Source organism: Micropterus salmoides, unplaced genomic scaffold (assembly GCF_014851395.1).
Source record: "Micropterus salmoides isolate LMB-PRFRI ecotype aquatic unplaced genomic scaffold, ASM1485139v1 Ms_hic_scaffold_1, whole genome shotgun sequence".
Taxonomy (NCBI): domain Eukaryota; kingdom Metazoa; phylum Chordata; class Actinopteri; order Centrarchiformes; family Centrarchidae; genus Micropterus; species Micropterus salmoides.
In genome coordinates this window covers 54125269-54146105 of record NW_024040040.1, presented here as the reverse complement: position 1 = coordinate 54146105, position 20837 = coordinate 54125269, and the positions used below count along the sequence as shown (strand labels likewise).

At 40.6% G+C, this 20837-nt stretch overlaps 1 protein-coding gene across 1 annotated transcript in view; it reads left to right on the top strand.

The window, feature by feature from the left end:
- Window positions 1-20837, top strand: part of LOC119914011 (NACHT, LRR and PYD domains-containing protein 12-like) — a 38865-nt gene that overhangs the window by 6561 nt on the left and 11467 nt on the right. Inside the window, 4 exon segments of the mRNA XM_038732987.1 lie at window positions 952-1125; window positions 7013-7186; window positions 16294-16467; window positions 18291-18464. Coding sequence (XP_038588915.1) covers window positions 952-1125; window positions 7013-7186; window positions 16294-16467; window positions 18291-18464 — 696 coding nt within the window.

Below are 20837 nucleotides of genomic sequence, written 5' to 3'. Positions count from 1 at the left end.
TTCCCGCCAGACAACCCCACTGTCTCGGTGCAGATCTAGACTGTCGCTTGGAAATATCTGCAGAGAAGATGGCTTGCCACCTTCAATTAAACCTCTATCCACCATAACATCAAACTACAAGTTTACTCCTCAACCATCACTCCAACCAGGGTGGTGAGGAACTTGGGTGTCATGATTGATGACTAGCTGTCCTTATCTAACTCCTTACAATTCTTTTGTATTCATTAAACAATTTTGTTAACTCACTTCTTTCCCCAGGTGTTTACCCCATTGATGCTGTATGTGCTATGTTATGATTGATTATTTGAATGATCCTTGTTGTTTATTACTATAGACAGATAGATCCACAATATACCATCTATCCAAACAATAAACCATGGGTCTCTATATCCATAAAATACACAATTAAACAGAAAAATATCAGTTATAATAAAAGGGATAGTGGTATGCCGATGTTTCATACTAAGAGATCTTGTAGGATGAAAACGTGACAAGATTTCTCATCAGGTTAAAAGCTGTCTTGCGAGACTCACAATATTTCACACTGTCAAGCCACACGTCAGTTTTCTCACGCAGTGATAAACAAATGTATAATGGTTTGTTTCATTTTTGTGGGTGTGAACCAGACATCAGCTGGTAGAAAAGAGAGATCATCTTTCCCAACTATAGTTGTAAGTGTAGTTGGGCCTCATGCTAACTTTTTGGAGATAGACACGTGATCAGATCACACTGACAGGTTGGGGACATTATAGAAGCCTAAATGCAACTATATCATCTCTCCTTCATCTGCAAGATTCAAGCAAAACTAAAATTTACTGGTATGAAAGAGCGTGATGACAATTATTTCAGGTTTTTCTTGTCATGTCAGCTGATTCCACCACATACTACATATGTCAAGCTGTTTTCTCATCAAATGCATGACGTAAATATAAAGTTTACGTTTCCTTACAGACTTTCTGGCTGTGGACTCTCAGAGACTTACTGTGAAGTTGTGGCCTCAGCTCTGAAGTCCAACCCCTCCCATCTGAGAGGGCTGGACCTGAGTAACAATGAACTGCAGGATTCAGGAGTGAAGCTGCTGTGTGGTTTTCTGGAGAGTCCACACTGCAGACTGGAGACTCTGAGGTCAGACACCATTTTTGTCTTCTGTGCTGAGATTAATACAAGGTGAAAGTTGTGGTGACACTAAAGTACAAATTTCCAAGATTTGATTTCATTTATTTCTTTCATTTTATCCTTATTTCAAGTCTGATTCTTATTCTAATATATTTTATATTATTTTATTATTATTTACTTATATAATACACCACATGGGAAGTAGAGTAAAAGGTATATTTGTCTGATGGATGTAGTTTCTTTTTAAATCCAATAAGCCAATTTCATCCAGACATCTTTTCAGTGATTTAGTTTGAGGAATTACATTCCTCTTATTATTAGAGGTATGCCATTTAACATTTATTATCACAATAACATCTCCTGCACATATTAATATGCCTTCTGATTCTGAAGCAAGTGCCTTCTTCATAACTTTTTGGTCACTTTGTGAATGTAGATAAACACAATGTCACAGTTTGTGTGGAGAGGCAGGTTGGAGGACCCAAATGCAGGACACACAGCTGAAATGTGTAGTTAAAAGATTTATTAACAAAAAGTGAGCGCACTTACAGGCAGCGGCTGAGTCCAAAGACAAATCCACAAGGGCAAGGGAAAACACAAAATACAGGTTGACACGGTTTCAGGCAGATATCCAGACAGCACTTCTTCACACGACAAAAACACTGTAATGACCCAACAAAGATTAGACTGAAACACCAGGTATATATATAGGGACTAACGAGCAGGGCGGGAGCAACACAGGTGACAGGGATCAAGGTTAACGAGGCACAGGCAGGCAGAGAGACAGCAGAGGAAAACAGAGAGACTGACAAGCAGAGGGATCACTGGGGTAACAGACACGACACCGGTTACTGAACACTAGACGATAGACAAAAAAAGAACCCCAATATGCAACAGACCAAAATAACAGATAATAAACTGACCAAACTCAGAAGTGCAAAACATGGCATGGCTGACTGCCACGAGGGTGGTCAAATAATTTTCTATTTTGCCTTGCACTAGGATATACTCTCTATCCCTGGACAATAACTTAAAAGTAACAATTATAAATAAATGTAGGGAATTTTACTACACAATTTTAATACACTCATTGGGGCACCGCTCAACATTGTAAGCTGTCAATCTCATATCTGAATTCTAAGCTCTAAAATACAGTGATTTGATCCTGTTAAATATAACAACAAACTAGTGATAAGGTAAACTAAGGTAACTAAACTATCAGCGGTACTATTTGGGGAATGAGTCATTCTTCAAATGATGAAGAAAAATGAATGGATATCAGTTATGGATCTAACTCCATAAAAGTGAGTCTGAATTTATAGACTGATAAAAGTATTTTGCTGTCTTTTATTAACTGTTTCTTTCGCAGGCTGTTGTTCTTCGGTGTGTTGGTTTCAGGAATGGAAGTCTGAATTTAGCTCTTGCAACCCTCTGTAGTTTGTCAAACTTTGGTTTGACAATTTCGTTGGCCATTTGAAATTAAATAAAGTCAATATGAAAAGAAATAAAAACTTCAAAAGGAAAAAAGTTAATCAAAGAAAGTACTTTAACCCTCTATGGCAAGAATTTTTATTTTAGAAAAAAATATTTTACCCTAGTTTTTGAGAGCTTGGGGGTCCCTGATAATATCAGTCATAAAATGTCCCCCCGAAACCCAACAATTCCCACCAAGAGCAAGCACTTGGCAAGGAGCAGGGAAAAACCATCTTTCAGTTTATCAATCAGTTGATTAGATATTAGCTGCAGTGTGTGTTTGTGTTTCTGAATGTGTGTTTCTGTGGGCTATTGATTGAATCATTTGTGTTTTAGTTTTTTACAAAGTACAATCTCTATTATTTTGCACGGAACCTCAGGAAACAGTTGCTGGTCACAGACTTATCATCAGACTTGTAATGTGATATTTTACTTTTAAAAAAATTAAAGGAGGCAGGTGGTTGCCAAAATAGTGTTTTGTTGCCTGGGGGCAACACCATGCCATAGAGGGTTAAATAAAATAAAACAAAGAGTTAAACGTAACCTCAGGCAGGGGAGTTTTTGAAGAAGACAATGCGAGGCAAGTAATCATTGTCTTTTATCTCAGCTCTCTTAGGGCATGTTTGAATGGAGAGGTGGGGGTTAAGTTTGTGAGAGTTTAACTGTAGTTTACTAAATATATTTAAATCTCTGTATTACGCACATTGACCAAACTTCATCCCACTGTAGTCAAACACACTAACAATATCATGTGCAATCAAACAATCAAAAATTGTGTAAAAGTTTGTTTCAGTAATTAATGAAGAAAATAAAGTAAATCATCATTACACCATTTCCTAACTACTTCTTGTTGTCAACATGCAAAGAAAAAGGAATCTTCTGCCTACAGTTATGTTGATTTAAACACTGTACTGTAATATTGTACTTATACTAACCAGATAAAAGACAAACCAAAGCAAGACTAACTGCAATTTATAGAGCACGATTTCCAGAAAAATAAATATAAATAAAGTCAGATCATGTAATGGTGATGATAAAAAATGCTAGGATATGTAATTATTATTTAAGCTGTCACACTTTAGCAAGGGAAGGACTACAAATTAAACTTTGGAATTGATTACTTTCATATGGCCTTTAAGTGTAGTACTATCTTTTGACCTCTGGGTCGCAGTGTGGTTCCATTGTAAAATTGGATTAGTTGGGGGTCATATGCAGCAAAGCTAGGTAGATGTTAGCCCAGGGGCTCTTCATACAAATTAATTTTATTACCATAAACACACAAACCCACGTGTTACGTCCCTGCTCTCTAGGGGTAGGAGAGACGTAAACATAAACCAGATGGATTTGGTATGGGTGGAAAGATTATTTATTAAACAGTCTGTTACACACAAAATGGTCAAACAGAAAATGGGCAAGTGGGTACTGCGTAAAACAAAGAACCAAATATAATAAAAAGAAATCCCTCCTCACAGTGTAACACATGTAGGGAGAAACACAGCAGCGACACACAGATGGCTGCCCTCGGCAACCGTAACACACATTAATTTACTTGGATAGCTGCAGTATGGATCTTAGACCCAGGAACTAACTACATTTAGCTGGTGAGCAAATCCTGACACGTTCAGATAAAACTACTTCTATCATCTGTGACCAAGAAATTACTCAATCTATCTCCGGAAGAACCTATTGGTTCAGCAGAGGACCAGTTGTTTTAACTGTTCTCAAATTGACTAAAGAAAAGAACTTCTTTCATTAATAATAATCTTTTTATACAGCACTTTTAAAAAAACATGTTACAAAGTGCTGTAACAAGTGCAAAGACAATGAAACATCCTATAAAAGTATGTTTTAAGAATGGACTTTAAAGACTTCACCTGACTCAGCTAACCTTATTTCCTCGACCAGGCTGTTCTAGAGCCTCGGAGTCCTGACTGCAAAAGCTTTTTCAGTTGAGACTCTAGAACAGACAAAAGAACTCTGCCCGCAGATATCAATTTATGTGCAGGTGTGTATCGGACAAGAGATTGAACTGAGCGAGAGGCTATGACTTCACAATGGAGAAAGTTGACCAACTGGAAAGTTGCAACCGACGCAACAACATACGTGTCATTAATCTTCAGAAAAGCTGCAAGGTAAACGCCCTGTTAATCTTTTTGTTAACTGGATTTTGTTAACTGGAACAAAAAACTGCTCTCGCTCCACGTTGGAGCAAGAGCATCACAGAGCATCTGATGGTTGAAAGAGCACATCAGGCTCTTGCACCCTGTCCACCTGCAGACCAGAGGCCGAGACATATCCTGACACGCTGTTGAAATGTCAAGATTGGGACAATATCCTGCACATCGTGGAATGGTGGAGAGAGGTTCCCATCATGTACAGTATATGATAAGCCCGTGCTCTTTATCCCTGAGTGCTGGCTTAATGAAGCGCAGGAAGGAGTACGACCAAGTTAAGAGGGAGCTTTTGTCTAATGATATTCAGTTTGCCCTACTGCGTCCCACAACACAGAGGATCATGCTCCCAGATGGAGAGAGACGATTCTTTAAAACACCTAAGCTAAGGCAGCATTCCTGCACATCTCCTAACTGACCATAACAAGTGGAAACCGGACAGACAGCCATAGTTTTTACGGGCTACACTGTCTTTATTTATTTATTATTGCAGTCACTCTCAGTAACTGACCGGGGGGTTGAGAGTTGAGACATAGCAACTCCTCAGTTATTAGTATTTCAGCAAGGAGCTGATGTTGAAGACCAGAAAAAGAACAATCCACTAGAGAAATACATGGATCCACATAGTTAAGATGAGAAAAGATTCTGAATATGTCAAAATAGCCGTGTGTTCACGCAAGTACATGCTTCAGGACCCAAATACAGGACAGGTACAAGGCGGGTTTATTTAACATAAAGAACAATTCACAAATAAGTCCTGGCACTCAAAGTAAGGCAGTGCAACAACAACCAAGGAAATCCAAAAGCAATAAATCCATAAATACCAGCCGATAATATTTACGTGAACAAACAGGATCAGGCAGACACAACGGACAAGGAAGTACAGAACAGTGTCAAATATTTAAATACTGGCTAACGTGGAGGGAGGGAGCACAAACAGGTGATACTCATCATGACAGTAGACATGATTGGCGTACAGAACACAGACAGATAGGTTACAGAACACAAGACAAGAATCCAGCTACAGTTAGAACCCAAAACTCTGAACAGACCAGTCTGTCACAAACTGGCTGCGAGTCACAGTGGCAGAATGTGGGGTTGCATCAGCTGGGTGGAGTTGATTAGCACAGTTTGCTATTGTGGCACCACCCTGACATGTCACCTATGCTACGGCCTGAATATATATTTTCCTGGTTCTTGTCAGCATAAGTTCTGCAGCATTCTGTATCAACTGAAGAATATTAAGGACATTATTCCGGCAACCTAAGAAAAACAAATTGCGGTAATCCAGCCTAGACGTAACAACTGCATGAACAAGTTTTTCTGTATAATTTTAAGTCAGGATGTGCCTGGTTTTTGCAATGTTAAAAAAGTGAAAATGACATATAGTTATAGTTTATTTTATGTGGGACTTGAAGGACATATCCTGATCAAAGATAACTGAATGAATTACTATGGTGCTGGAGGCCAGGGCAATGCTATCTAGAGTAACAATATCTTTAGATACTGTGTTTCAAAGGTGTCTGTAGCCAGGTACAATAACTTCAGTTTTATGTAGTTAAGTTTTACATAAGAAAATGGCAAGTCATCACGGTTTGTACATTATTAAGGCATGCCGGAAGTTTAGCTAACTTGCATGTATGTATTTTTTTTACATAGGGATTTATTGCTTAATCTTATTGAAGGCTTCATAAAATGAAGAAATGATAATTCTGCTTCATTGCGTGCAATTCCAATCAGTATTGCACAAGTATAAGCCTCCACCTTGGGTTTCTACTGCTGTGTTTGTGTCAGTGGTTTGTGCCAGCTAGCTCCATGGGGTACCCTTTCCTTTTCATATCCTCGAATACATCTGCTCATCATTGTAGAGACAAGATCTGTTTTCTAGATCCTGACCGATTTATCGTTTTGACTATTAAAAGGTCGGACCTTTCTCTCTTGTCATGAGTGTTTCATATTTTGCCCACCAAAGGGTGCTCTGCTGCTCCTCTGTTCAAAACACTGTAGCACCACAGAACAAAACATCTGCTGACCGGAGTCTACTGGAGCATGTAGAAACAACTAGCTCCTGGTAGCAGATTGAATTTTAACATCATCAAATATCAAAATCGCCATCAGACTTAAAAATCCCATATCAGTCGGGCTCTACTGTTTTCATGATGAATCCTCATCTTCTCAATGTCTTGTCACGCCTCGGTACGAAAGTCGTGTGCACAAGTGATCATCCTCTTAATGATCTGTTCTTTATTCAGATTGAGTTCCGGTAGTTTATCAGAGATCAGCTGTGCTTCTCTGGCCTCAGCTCTGAAGTCCAACCCATCCTATCTGAGAGAGCTGGACATGAGTCTCAACTACGTGCAGGATTCAGGAGTGAAGCTTTTGTGTGATTTTCTGGAGAGTCCACATTGTAGACTGGAGTATCTGAGGTCAGTTCACTGACTCACTGTTACTGTTGTAGAACTTATGTTTAATGAACAATTGAACCAAATGTCTGTTCATACATAAAGTTGTAAATGTCCTTTTGTTCATATTTTCATGTTTCCTGTACTAAATTTAGTCTGCAGAGTTGTGTTTCTTAAAGAAACTTTAGAAAATGTCCGCTGTTAGTCGTTAAAGTAAATGAATGTTTCTAATTTTTGGTAAATGGTCACATCTGTATACAGAAGATCCTCTAAACTAATATTTGTTTTAAATATTATCAAGTGTATGTGTTGAAGTAGCAGTATTACTTTGGTTTATGTGAATTTCATGTGTTTTCACAAAGAATGTCTGGTCATTAAAATTGAAGGTAACAGGTTTATGAATATTTTTGTGACATTTGGATGATGTCTGTAGAAGGCTGACATTATGATAATCCACAATAACACAATGACAAAGTCCCTCTTCTCATTTTAGGGAAAATCTCATTGATTAGGACATAGTAATGTTGAGCTCCACATTTAAAACTTGAACACATCTGATTGGAGTAGAAATGGATTTTAATCTGCATAATTTATTCTTTATTCAGATTGAGGTTCTGCAGTTTGTCAGAGATCAGCTGTGCTTCTCTGGCCTCAGCTCTGAAGTCCAACCCCTCCCATTGAGAGAGCTGGACCTGAATGACAACAAGCTGCAAGATTCAGGAGTGAAGCTGCTGTCTGCTGTATTAGAGAGTCCGAACTGTGGACTGGAGACTCTGAGGTAAGATGCCTTTTTTTTACTTCTGTGCTGAGATTAACATGATGTGGCAACCCATTCTCAACCTAGGGTGACCGAAATGGACACTTTGTCAAGACCGTTTGGCATAGCTTTTCAATGTCAATGTCCTGGGTACCCTTTAGGCTCACTTTTGTACGTGTAGGGCGTTGCGGTGTTCGGTGAGTGACTACCAGGTTTTGAGCCGAAATGCATGACACAGGAAAACTGACAGAAAATGAAAGGTTTTTAACCCACAACAAAATAGAAAATCAGACAGTGTTCACATTCTGGCTACTGCTTCATTGAATGCAGATTACATTTTATTCAAAGTTAACGTAAGTAAGAGGAAAGGAGATATTCGCTAAAAAGAGTAAGTTGAAACTGAAAAAATTTGATATGATAAGAATTAGGAAAAAAAGAGATAATATTGCAGCCTGTATTTTATGTCAGTGTCTTTGGTTCTTTTTCAGCATTGTGTGGATGTGTGTTTGAATGTAAATGTTGGTCTGCTGTTGTGTGTAAGGGTCTGACTTTCTGGCAGTTTTGCTCTAGTTAGTGACCTCTGACTACAAAATTTGTTGTGTGGTATAGGCCACATATGAACTGGTGTAACAAATTTTATTTATCGCCATCCACATTAGTTAAATAAGCAAGGATAAATTGTAAGCATTGTAAGATTTTAGTTCCTTGAAGCCGGGCGCCTGTGATATACTGGGTTTGACAGGGGGAACAGACATAACACTGACAAGTAGCAAAACAGGCCAAACTCAAAAAAAAAAAAATAGGCAGAGGCCAACCAAAACAAAACACGCAAGAACAAAGCCCAAATCAAACAACAATCAACACTATAATAATAATAATAATAATAATCCTTATTTGTAGAGCACTTTTCAAAAACAAGTTACAAAGTGCTTTAACAAGTGTAAAGACAATAATACCCAAGAGACAATAATACAAAAAAAAATACAAATAAAAGCATGAAAACATTGAAAAGACTAAAATACAGATAAATGTTAAGGGACGGGATAGAAAGGAAGGTTTAGGGGAACGGGCAGGGTTGAACTGAAAACATAGGGCTAGACAGGGTGCCTGAGGGTAGAGTTAGGGGACTAGAGAGTACAGATGGGGTGCCAGAGGGCGGAGCTGGGAGGCCAGGGGGTTCGGGCGGACGTCCCGAGGGCGGAGCAGAGGGACCAGGGGTTCGGGCGGACGTCCCGAGGGCGGAGCAGGGGAGACAGGGGGTCCGGCGGACGTCCCACGGACAGAGCAGATGAGACAGGGAGGTCCGGCGGGCGGCCCGAGGACGGAGCAGGGAAGCCAGGGAGGTCCGGCGGGTGGCCCGAGGGCGGACCAGGGAAGCCAGGCAACACGAGGAGCAGGGGTCGGCCGGACCACCAGCGGGGCTGAAGCCGGTCGATCCGCCGACAGAACACGAGGAGCAGGGGTCGGCCGGATCACCGGCGGGGCTGAAGCCGCCAACAAGACACTCACCGTCAGCCGGGCTGCCACCACAACAGATAAATATAAAATTAGTAAAATACAATAAAATAAAAATATAGGATAAAATAAAGTCAAATAAGATCGGGAAAGGCTCTCCTATAAAAGTATGTTTTAAGAATGGACTTAAAAGAGTTCACTGACTCAGCCGACCTGATTTCCTCGGGCAGGCTGTTCCAGAGCCTCGGGGCCCTGACAGCAAACGCTCTGTCCCCTTTAGTTTTCAGTCGAGACTCTGGAACAGACAACAGACCTCTGCCCGAGGATCTCAAGGTACGTGCTGGTGCGTATGGGACTAAAAGGTCAGAAATATAACAAGGCGAGAGGCCATGAAGAGCTTTAAAAGTGATCAATAGAATTTAAAAGTCAATTCTAAAACATACTGGGAGCCAGTGTAATGAATCTAAAATAGGAGTAATGTGGTCATATTTCTTTGTTCTAGTTAAAAGCTTGGCAGCTGAGTTCTGGACAGTCTGGAGTCAATCAATAGATTTTTGGGTTAAACAGGTGAAAAGGCGGTTGCAATAATCCAGGCGTGATGAGATGAAGGCGTGTAAAATGGTCTCGGTGTCCTTAAAAGTTAACATAGATCGAATTTTTGCTATATTTCTAAGTTGATAAAAACATGATTGAACAAGCTTTGTGGTGTGCTGCTCGAAATTTAAATTACTATCAAACCAAACACCAAGGTTCTTTGCCACAGGCTTAATGTGATTTACTAGCGAATGGCAGTATCTGCCATCTGCTGGGACCAGGATTTCTGTTTTGTTTTGTTTTGTTGTTTTTGAGTTCAGCTGGAGGAAATTATTGACATCCTTTTTTAACTTCACAAAGGCAGTTGTTAAGTGAACTCAGCATTCCAGGGTCTGTGGATCTGATGGGCAAGTATATTTGTGTGTCATCAGCATAAATATGAAATGAAATGCCATGTTTATGGATAATATGTTCAAGGGGAAGCAGATACAAGGAAAACAAAATGGGTCCTAAGACTGACCCCTGAGGCACACCATATTTAACTGGACAGAACGAGGAGACATAGTTGTTTACAGACACGCAAAACTTCCTATTTGACAGGTAGGATGAAAAACATTCTAGGGCAGTACCAGAGATCCCCACCAAGTGCCTCAGTCTGTCTAACTGTCTGATCAATGGTGTCAAAAGCAGCGCTAAGGTCCAGGAGTACAAGGACTGAGCACATGCCTTCATCAGCAGACATTAAAAGGTCATTGGTGACTTTAAGCAGGGCAGTCTCAGTGCTGTGGTACTTCCTGAAACCAGACTGAAACTGAAACTTTTCAAATAATTTTTTTATTTTCCAGTACAGTGAGCAGCTGTTTGGATACAAGTCTTTCTAGAATCTTTGCAATAAAAGGCAGTTTGAAATTGGTCTAAAATTTTGATGGAGGGAGGGATTTAAACAAGGTTTCTTTAAAAGTGGGTTCACGCAAGCCGTTTTAAAATAATCAGGGACACAACCAGTAGATAGGGAGCTGTTGAAAACAGAGATCAAATGGGGCCCAACAGAATCTATTACTTTCAGTAAAAATTTTGTAGGTATTACATCAAGTGGGCTGGAGGACACTCTCATTTGTGTTACTGTTTTTAAAAGCTCAGACAGGTCGATGGGATAAAACTGGTTAAAACTCTCTTGTTGCTGGTGAGGAACCTCTGAGTAAGAGGCCGCGGGGGTAATAGAGGCTCTGATTGACACCACCTTATTGGTAAAATAAGATAAAAACAATTCATAGTCATCATTACTTCCAGCTGAGGCACAAGGAGGGGTTGGGTTTACCAGCTGATCCACAGTCTTAAACAGAAACCTGGGATTGTGTTTATGTGTAGTAATGACTTCAGAAAAATAGTGTGTTCTCGCATGCTTAACCGTGTTATTGTATTTAATTAATAAATCCTTCAGACTGAGGTAATGGACTTGGAGACTGGATTTTTTCTATCTGCGCTCTGCTTTCCTGCATTCCCTTTTTAGGCTGCGAATGCTGTCATTTATCCAGGGTTGCTTACTAGCTTTAGACGTAGGCCTAACCTTTAGAGGAGCAGTAATATTTAGTGACGACAAGCAGATATGATTGAAGTGATCAACCAGATTGTTGGTGTTGGAATCAGACAGGTGTTGGCTTTGGCTCTGAAAGAATGCGTAAAACTTTGAAACACTTTGTTCATTAAAGAAGCGAGAACACACAGGGCTTGGTGAGGCGGCATGAGTAACAGGCGAATCGCAGCTAAAAACAATCCATCTGTGGTCAGATATGGTCATGTCCAATAATTCCACAGAGTAAATGCTGACACCCATGGTAAAAACCAGTCCAGTGTATGACCATAGTTATGTGTTTGCCCTTTGACATGTTCTTTGAAGTTAAAAGAAGTGGCCATATTTAAAAAGTTAGTTGCATTAACATTGTTGGGGTCATCAACATGAATATATGCGTGATGATGACAGGAATAGAGGTCTTTGAAACAGTGCTGGGAGCAGACGGCTTTACAGCAGGTGGAGACAGTTATTTGTGGCAGTGAGGCAGAGATCTTTTCAGTGAGCGGTGGTGTGTCCAGGTGTGCTGCATGAATGATTAGTCATTCACGTAAGTCATGTGTGGACCGCACCACATGCTGTATGTGCACAGCTAACATTTCTGAGCCCCGTTTGTTTGGGTGAAGTCCGTCTGTCTTAAAAAGAGACATTCTTTGCCAGAAAATATTAAAATTATCCACATAACACACACGATGAGCCCTGCAGGCGGACTGGAGCCAGTCATGGAGGCCAAGGAGTCTACTGAAGCGGCCAGCACCGCGACCGACTGTGGGAATGGGACCAGAGATAAAAACGGACTTTCCACACTGCTTTAAAAAGTTAAGAAGACGGTTAAAATCTGATTTTGTCAGCTCAGACTGCTGAAGAGCTGTGTCATTTGTTCCGACGTGGACTATCACTCTTGTGAGGACGGGAGCGATGGCATCCGGTCCTGGCGTATTTTTTTTAAATGTCAGCCGTGGTGGCACCGGGGAAACAGTGAGTGGTAGCGTTAAAGAAACGGATGTTTCTGGTTATGGAGTCACCAATTATTAGTGTGGTTGGGGAGAAAAGAGGACGAGGAGATGCCGGTTGTGGGGTTCCAGAGCAGGACTGAGCAGAATCTGCTTCAACACTGCGTGCGGACTGAGGATGGAGTGTGTGAGCTGCCGAGTGTTGTGTTGGAGTAGCAGTAACAGACCTGAGAGAACGGCTACCCGACGGTGCAGGGCAGAGACGGCCTCCGGAGCGTCTGAGCACAGCCTCCTTCAGGATCCTACGTCGGGAAGTGGATGTTTTTGACCGGGATGACGGCCGCCGATCAGGCCCAGCGGCAGACCGGCGGCCCAGTGCAGGAGATGTAGCCGGTGGAGGAGATGCAACAGTGTCGGCAGGCACTGTGCGCCGAAAGAGATCCGTATCAGGGAGACTCGAAGCCGCAGGTGAATCCGCTGGATGGACCGGATTGTCGTTAGACAAGGCTGCATAGCGGTTGGAGAGGCCGATGTGTGGAGGAGAGGCAGCCCCATCCGAGCCTCTCTTGCAGCCACGGACCACCACTTGCCCAGGTTGACTGATGCTTCGTGGGCGAAACAGGAGGAGAGCCTCGGAAGGCCAGAGGGGTCCCAAAACACGGTGTCCTGGATGTTAGCGGTTGCGCTAAGAGAAACAATCTGTTAAATCCATCCATAAAGCCAGTCAGCAGGGAATCTTTCTTTTTGAGTTCCTCTGAAAGTCGTCGGATGTCTTCCATAAGGTCAGCAATCTTCTTGTTCGCTTTCTTAAGGAGTGTGCAGTCCTCGTGGGGCAGAGTTATCTTGTCTAGCATAGTCACCGGAGGTTTGTTGCGATCAGTAGCGTTGATCGCGTTTTTATGGTCATCTAGCTTAAAATCCATGTCGGATGACTAAAATCCTTAACCCACGTAAAACTTAAGTTAAAAACTTAAGTTAAATAAAAAGGATATAAAAAATTTAACGAAAAAGAGTGGATTAAAACTGGATAAGAGTTCGGTTTAAGATGGAGTGGCTACAGGCGCCAACGCATGCGCAGAGTGCAGATTACGTCAGCGATCTTGTGACAAGATGATGCTACCTTCACTAAGGTAGAACTGCAAACAGCCGGACTGAAAACAAGATGTCAAACATGAACTGGACATAAAATACAGATCAAATAAAGCAGATAAGCAGACTAGATAACTGAATAACACAAGCAAACTCCACAACAAGACACAGAACAGGCAGGACCAGAACAACTGAGTGACACAACAGGGTTCCTTACCAGCACAGACAAAGACAAGCATGCAGAGACAGAAACCGCAGACTACAGCAGAGCAATACTAATCAAAACTACAAAACAGGCAGAGGTAACTAACTAAGACTGTGCAGACAGGCAGAATCATGAAATGATGGTTAGACTTTCAAAATAAAATTAGTTGTCAATGTTGTAAAACAGCATGTGGTCAATGTTGTGAAACTTTGCAGTTTGGTGCCAGTCTAGGCACCAAAACTACTTGGTTAGGTTAAGAGATCCCGGTTTGGCTTAAAATAACTCTGTTACATGACGTTACATAAGTTTACTTAATTAAGTTACATATTACGTAACATCACTGAAAGGAATCAACGTTGACTTTTTGTTATTTAAAGTATTCCTTTGAGCGATGAACAATCTCGCCAAAAGGCTTCTCCTAGTGTGTTGAACTATAGAGGTAAAGGGTGCCATGTTTTGGCACCAGACGCCGAAAGACATGACAAAGCGTAGCTATTTGACACTGTGAATAAGTTGGTTGTTGTTGGGTGTCAAAGTTGTGGTGACACTAAAGTATAGACGTGAGTCTGATATTATGCTGATCCACACAGAATCTTAATGCTAAAGTTTATTTTCTTCTTCAGTGGTTTAGTTTGAGAGCAAAGTTGAGCTCCACCTTTAAAATCATATATTTTATTAATATCTAATATAACCTAATATAAAATTAATTTGGGAGGCATTGGAGAGCATGCTACACGCGTGTTCAAGGACTGGCCAACTGACCAAGGTAGTAAAACTTCTGCTTACATCATAGGCTCCCGAATTAGTCTGCTCTGTTACTACTGTTGCAGCTGTAAAATGGTAGATATATTCTTTAAGACTTCACAACCCCTGCAAAATGAATTGTTTCACTATCAGAATTTGATTTATAACATTTGGAGAGTCACACAATTTTGATTATTTTAACCCCACTCAAATTAGCATAGGGCAAAACCAGTACTGATAATAATACATTTTATTTATAGGCGCCTTTCTGAACACTCAAGGTCACCTCACAAAACATAATATAACAGTACAGCAAAATTTGATAAAATTAACATCTGTAATTGCAGTGCATAAAATCATGGTACAAAACAACTGGAAACAAAGATTGAGAGACTGATCATGTGGAATATACCTGTTTAAAAATATGTGTTTTCAGGCGGGATTTTAAAATGGAAAGTGAGTCAATGTCTGGTGGAAGAGAGTTCCAAAAATGAGGGGCAGAGCGACTGAAGGCTCTGAACCCCATGGTGGTCAAACGAGCAGGAGGTACAGTGTGGTGAATAGAAGAAGATGCCCTAAAAGTACAGGTGGTGGTGTTAATGTGAAGGAGGTCAGTGAGGTACTGAGGAGCGAGGTTATGAATGGGCTTGATGGTCGGGGGCAGATTCTTGAAATCAATGCGGTATTTAACTGGAAGCCAATGAAGCTGCTGAAGGACAGGAGTAATATGATGAATAGAAGGTTTTCTGGTGATGATCCGGGCAGCAGAGTTCTGAACCAGTTGAATTTTATGTATGGATTTGGGAGGAAGAACAACAAGAAGAGAATTACAAAAATCAATGAGGGATGTGACCAGTGTGTGAACTAGAATGACTGTGTTAATGGGTGAGAGAGACTGTTGGAGGCGATTAATGTTACCTAAATGGAAGTATGCAGACCGAGTGATATTATTAATGTGAGCTTGAAATAAATGTGTGCTGTCAAGGATCACACCCAGACTCTTGACCTAAGGGGAGGAGGAAACTGTGAAGTTGTCAATGGTAAGAGAAAATCAGATTTAGTCAAAGTGGATTTGGTGCCAATGAGGAGAACCTCGGTTTTCTGTCACTGTCACTGTTAAGTTTGAGGAAGTTGCAAGAGAACCAGGATTTGATTTCCATTAGGCAATCAGAGAGGGAGGTGGATGGGAGAGACGTGGTAGGTTTGGTGGACAGTTAGAACAGTGTGTCATCCGCATAGCAGTGGAAATGGATGTTAAATTAAACAAAGATATGGGCAAGAGAAAGCAGATAGATGATGAACAGAAGGGGCCCCAGGACAGAGCCCTGGGGAACACCAGTAGCAACAGGGGATAGCTCTGATTTGAAATGTTTGAGCTGGATGAACAAAGTGCGGCCAGTAGTAGCAGTCTCTGGTATGCATGCCCTTTGCTTAGCCTGTCAAGACGTCCTGTCCTTACTAAAGCAACAAATAGAACAAAGAACACAAAATCTTTTAAATAAAGACAGGTTAGGGCATTACTATTGTATTAATTTTTTGGATATCTTTTGTTTTTAGTGAGTAAGAAGTAGTGTTGTTTTTTTCTATGAAAGATAATAAAATAAATAATCTACAGTATGTAGTGTTATTTAAAACATGGCAAAAATGTGATAAACATTTAGTGATCTTTTTTTGTAGATTAGGGTTGCAATGAACGTATGTAATTACATAAATCCCCCTTTAATGCTTATACTGACTCAATAGTTTAAGATGCTTTGATTTTATAACTTTCATTTCAAGCAGGAACATTGTGTTCTAAAGTTACATAATTTATTCTTTTTTTAGATTGAGTTCCTGCAGTTTGTCAGAGGTCAGCTGTGCTTCTCTGGCCTCAGCTCTGAAGTCCAACCCCTCCCATCTGAGAGAGCTGGACCTGAGTGACAACAACCTCCAGGATTCAGGAGTGAAGCTTCTGTCTGCTGAACTGGAGAGTCCACATTGTAGACTTGAGACTCTAAGGTCAGTTCCTGGACTGTCTCACCCCATTTACATTAGGTATCAAAATGGGATCTGTATCCATTATGCAGATATTAAATTATCGAATCTTGCCTTTGCATTTACACCTGGTATTTTTAATGTATTCTCATTATCCTCATTAAGAGTGTCTTTTTACTATTGATGAGCTTGCAAACCTGTTTCAAAAACAGTTAAAGTACACAGTCAAGCTGTGTAAAATGTAAATAGAAACAAAATGTGACGATGGCTGTAGAAGGCTGACATTATGATGATCCACAATAACACTATGACAAAGTCACTCTACTTATTTTAGGTAAAAGCTCATTGAGGACATATTAATGTTGAGCTATATACATCGATCAGCCATAACATTATGACCACCTGCCTAATATTGAATAGGACCCTTTTGCCACCAAAACAACCCTGACCCGTCGAGACATGGACTCCAGAAGACCTCTGAAGGTGTGCTGTGGTATCTGGCACTAAGACATTAGCAGCAGATCCTTTAAGTCCTATAAGTTGTATGTTTTGGCCTCCATGGATCCGTCTCATTTGTCCAGCACATCCCACAGATGCTCGATTGTTTTGAGATCTGGGGAATTTGGAGACCAAGTCAACACCTTGAACTCGTTTTTTTGCTTTGTGGCAGGATGCAGTATCCTGTACCACTGCCATCAGGAAATCACGTTTCCATGAAAGGGTGTACATGGACTGCAACTGCAGACAGAGAATCATTTTAAAAACATGCAGTCTGGAGAAGGCACCCTTTGAACCTGAAACAGCTGGAGCAGTTTGCATATTAGGATTGGGTCAAAATACCTGTTGACAAGTGCAGAGGTTTCATTGAGAGTTACAGAAATTGCTTGATTGCAGTGACTGCCTCAAAAGGTTGTGCAACAAAATATTAAGCTCAAGATACCATCATTTTTGTCCAGGCCAGTTTCATTAGTTTGTTTTTTAAAATGATTTTGTGGAACGACAATTCAAAAGCAATGTCTGATTTCATCAGTTAATTTCCTGTAAAAAAAAAAATTATTATTACTTTTGTCAGTTTCAAGTTATTTCAGGGATCATTGTGGGCTTTTCGTTCTAAAATGGAAGGGTACCAACAATTTTGTCCATGCCTGTATATATGTATTTGGCTGATGAAGAACTGAGGTGGAGGTGGTGGAATGGGAGTGGCAGGATCTGGAATTGAAAGAGAGTGTCACTAAATGCTGGACTGCTCAAGAACGGCAACTAAGGGGGTAGAAAGGGAAATAAATGCACACTCTACTCATTTTAGAGAAAAGCTCATGGATTAGGATGTTGCGCTACACATATAAAATATGAAAACATCTGATTGGATTATAAATAAATACAATACTTCATATATATAATTTATTTCTTTATTTAGATTGAGTGAATGCAGTTTGTCAGAGATCAGCTGTGCTTCTCTGGCTTTGGCTCTGAAGTCCAACCCCTCCCATTTGAGAGAGCTGGACCTGAGTGGAAACAGCCTGAAGGATTCAGATGTGAAGCTAATGTGCAATGTTCTAGAGAGTCCACACTGTAGACTGGAGACTCTGAGGTCAGACATAATTTTTTCTACTGTGTTGAGATTAATATGTTATCAAAGTTGTAGTGACACTAAATTGCAGACATAAGGCTAATCTTATACTGATCCACACTGATTATCTTAATGCTAAAGTGTATTTTTATTTACTTCTTCAGTGACTTAGTCCATTGACTGTGGTAGAGCAATGATGAGCTACACATACAAAACCTGAACACATCTGATTGGATTAGAAATGGATTTTTATCTCAATCATTTATTCTTTATTCAGATTGAATCTCTGCAGTTTGTCAGAGATCAGCTGTGTTTCTCTGGCCTCAGCTCTGAAGTCCAACCCCTCCCATCTGAGAGAGCTAGACCTGAGTGACAACAAGCTGCAGTATTTAGGAGTGAGGCTGCTGTCTGCTGGACTGGAGGGTCCACACTGTAGACTGCAGACGCTGAGGTCAGTTCACTTATTATAGTAGATCTTATAAATTCAAGTAACAATCTAATTTATGTTCATACATCAATTACATCCATAAAGTTACGTAGTGTACCTACTACTTATGATTAATAAAGTTATGAATATTCAGAAATATAAATTCATAAAAACTTGTTGGGGCACCACCTGAAATTGCAATTTGCCTAAGGCCTTCAGGAAACCTTATGGTTACTTACTTATGGTTTTAATAATTTTACAATTATTTACTAGTGATCAGTTACTTAGGAATTGCTTAATCATTTTAAATCAATTTTAATCAATCAGTCAATCTCATATCATAGTTGTGACTCCTCCATACAGTGACTTGGAGTTAAACAATACACACACACGGTTCCTGTGATTAAGGTGAAATTTATTAGCTAACTAAATTCAATTCAATTCAATTCAATTTTATTTATATAGCGCCAAATCACAACAACAGTTATCTCACAGCGCTTTTCATAAAAGAGCAGGTCTAGACCGTACTCTGTAATGATATTTACAGAAGCCCAACAGTTCCCACCAAGAGCAGCACTAGGAGACAGAGGCAAGGAAAAACTTCCTTTTAAGAGGCAGAAACCTCGAGCAGAACCATGGCTCAGGGTGGGCGGCCATCTGCCTCGACCGGTTGGGGTGAAGGAGAGAGAGAGAGAGAGAGAGAGAGAGAGAGAGAGAGAGAGCGGGAGAGGAATAGAGAGAAAAAGAGAGGGATGTAAGGAGAGAGAGAGGGGAGGGAGGCAGCCTACACAATATACACACAGAGGTACAGACAGTGAAGGTGATGTTGCTATAGACTAAATGAAAAATGGTAGAGATATTTATAGTAGTGTTAATGATAACAATCGTAATGTTAATGATTATAATAACAATAATAACAATAAGACTAGCAACAATAGTCGTTGCAGCAGAGGGTGTCGAGCAGGAACACGGGGACAGCAGGTGACCCGCAACCACAGATCCAGACTCCACAGCTCCAGAGCCAGAAAACCTGCAGGAAGTGATAGGAGGAGAGAGGAGAGGGACGAGAAAGCACAAGACTACCAGAAAGGGGAGAAGTTGTGTTAGTAACATGCAATAATGGGATGAGGTTGCATACAGAGGGAGAGAAAGTAGAGGAGAGAGGAGCTCAGTGCATCATGGAAATCCCCCGGCAGTCTAGGCCTATAGCAGCATAACTAAGGGATGGTTCAGGACTCACCTGAGCCAGCCCTAACTATAAGCTTTACCAAAGAGGAAAGTCTTAAGCCTACTCTTAAATGTGGAGATGGTGTCTGCCTCCTGAACCCAAACTGGAACCTGGTTCCACAGGAGAGGAGCTTGATAGCTGAACGCTCTGGCTCCTAGTCTACTTTTGGAGACTCTAGGAACCACAAGTAACCCTGCATTCTGGGAGCACAGTGCTCTGGTGGGGTAGTCAGGTGCTATGAGCTCTTTAAGATAAGATGGTGCCTGACCATTAAGAGCTTTGTAGGTAAGAAGAATGATTTTAAATTCTATTCTGGATTTTACTTGTATTTACTAAAGTAAATACAAGTGAGGTTAAATATATTAAAGAAATAAAACAGTGACTAAACAAACAGAATGCAATCAAATGAGAGTAATGGAGTTCAATATGAACTTAGTTGGTCTCTTGTGGGAAAGGATTTGATTCTAAGGAGCAAGAGAACCACTAAACGCAAGTTATATGATGATAACTCAGTTAAATTTGGCTAGGAGTTTCAGGCTAAAATGATTAAGGATTAAAGCTAATAGATTAAAAGCTATTGGACATCAACTGGTCACAGAATGCACGGTTCAGCCTTACTACTTTCAGTTTCTCAGCCGGTTGGTGTTCAGGCGGCCACACACTGACTGAGTTTCGTGCATTCTCGGTTATGACTGCTTGGCACACCGTTGGCTGGTCACTTTCTCTGCCAGGGGATTGCCCGGAAGTCTGTTGTTTCAGCTGGTAGGTGAAAAAACTTGCAGTGATAGGCCATTAGCCTGGCTTGGTTCGTCTGTTTGATGTCATCTGGATTACTGCTGCCGTAACAGACCCGCGTGGCTGGGTCCGAACTTCGGTGAGAGCAATATAAGTTAATTCAGCTAAAATAAAGCTTAACATGAACTTAATTGTTCCTGAATTCAACGTTGCGTGGCATAAACGATCTGAAAACTTAAACAAAACAAAAGAAAGCACAAGGAAAGGCATTAAAACAATGACATGTAATACTTATTGTCCTCTGGGAAGGGACTGTTTCCATGAGAGGACCTAAGGATTCTCAGACTATTTAATTTAACTCAATCCTTGGTTCAGGAGCTAGGAAAATCAGTTAATTAACACATGATAATATTTCTGTATCATATAATTTCTAA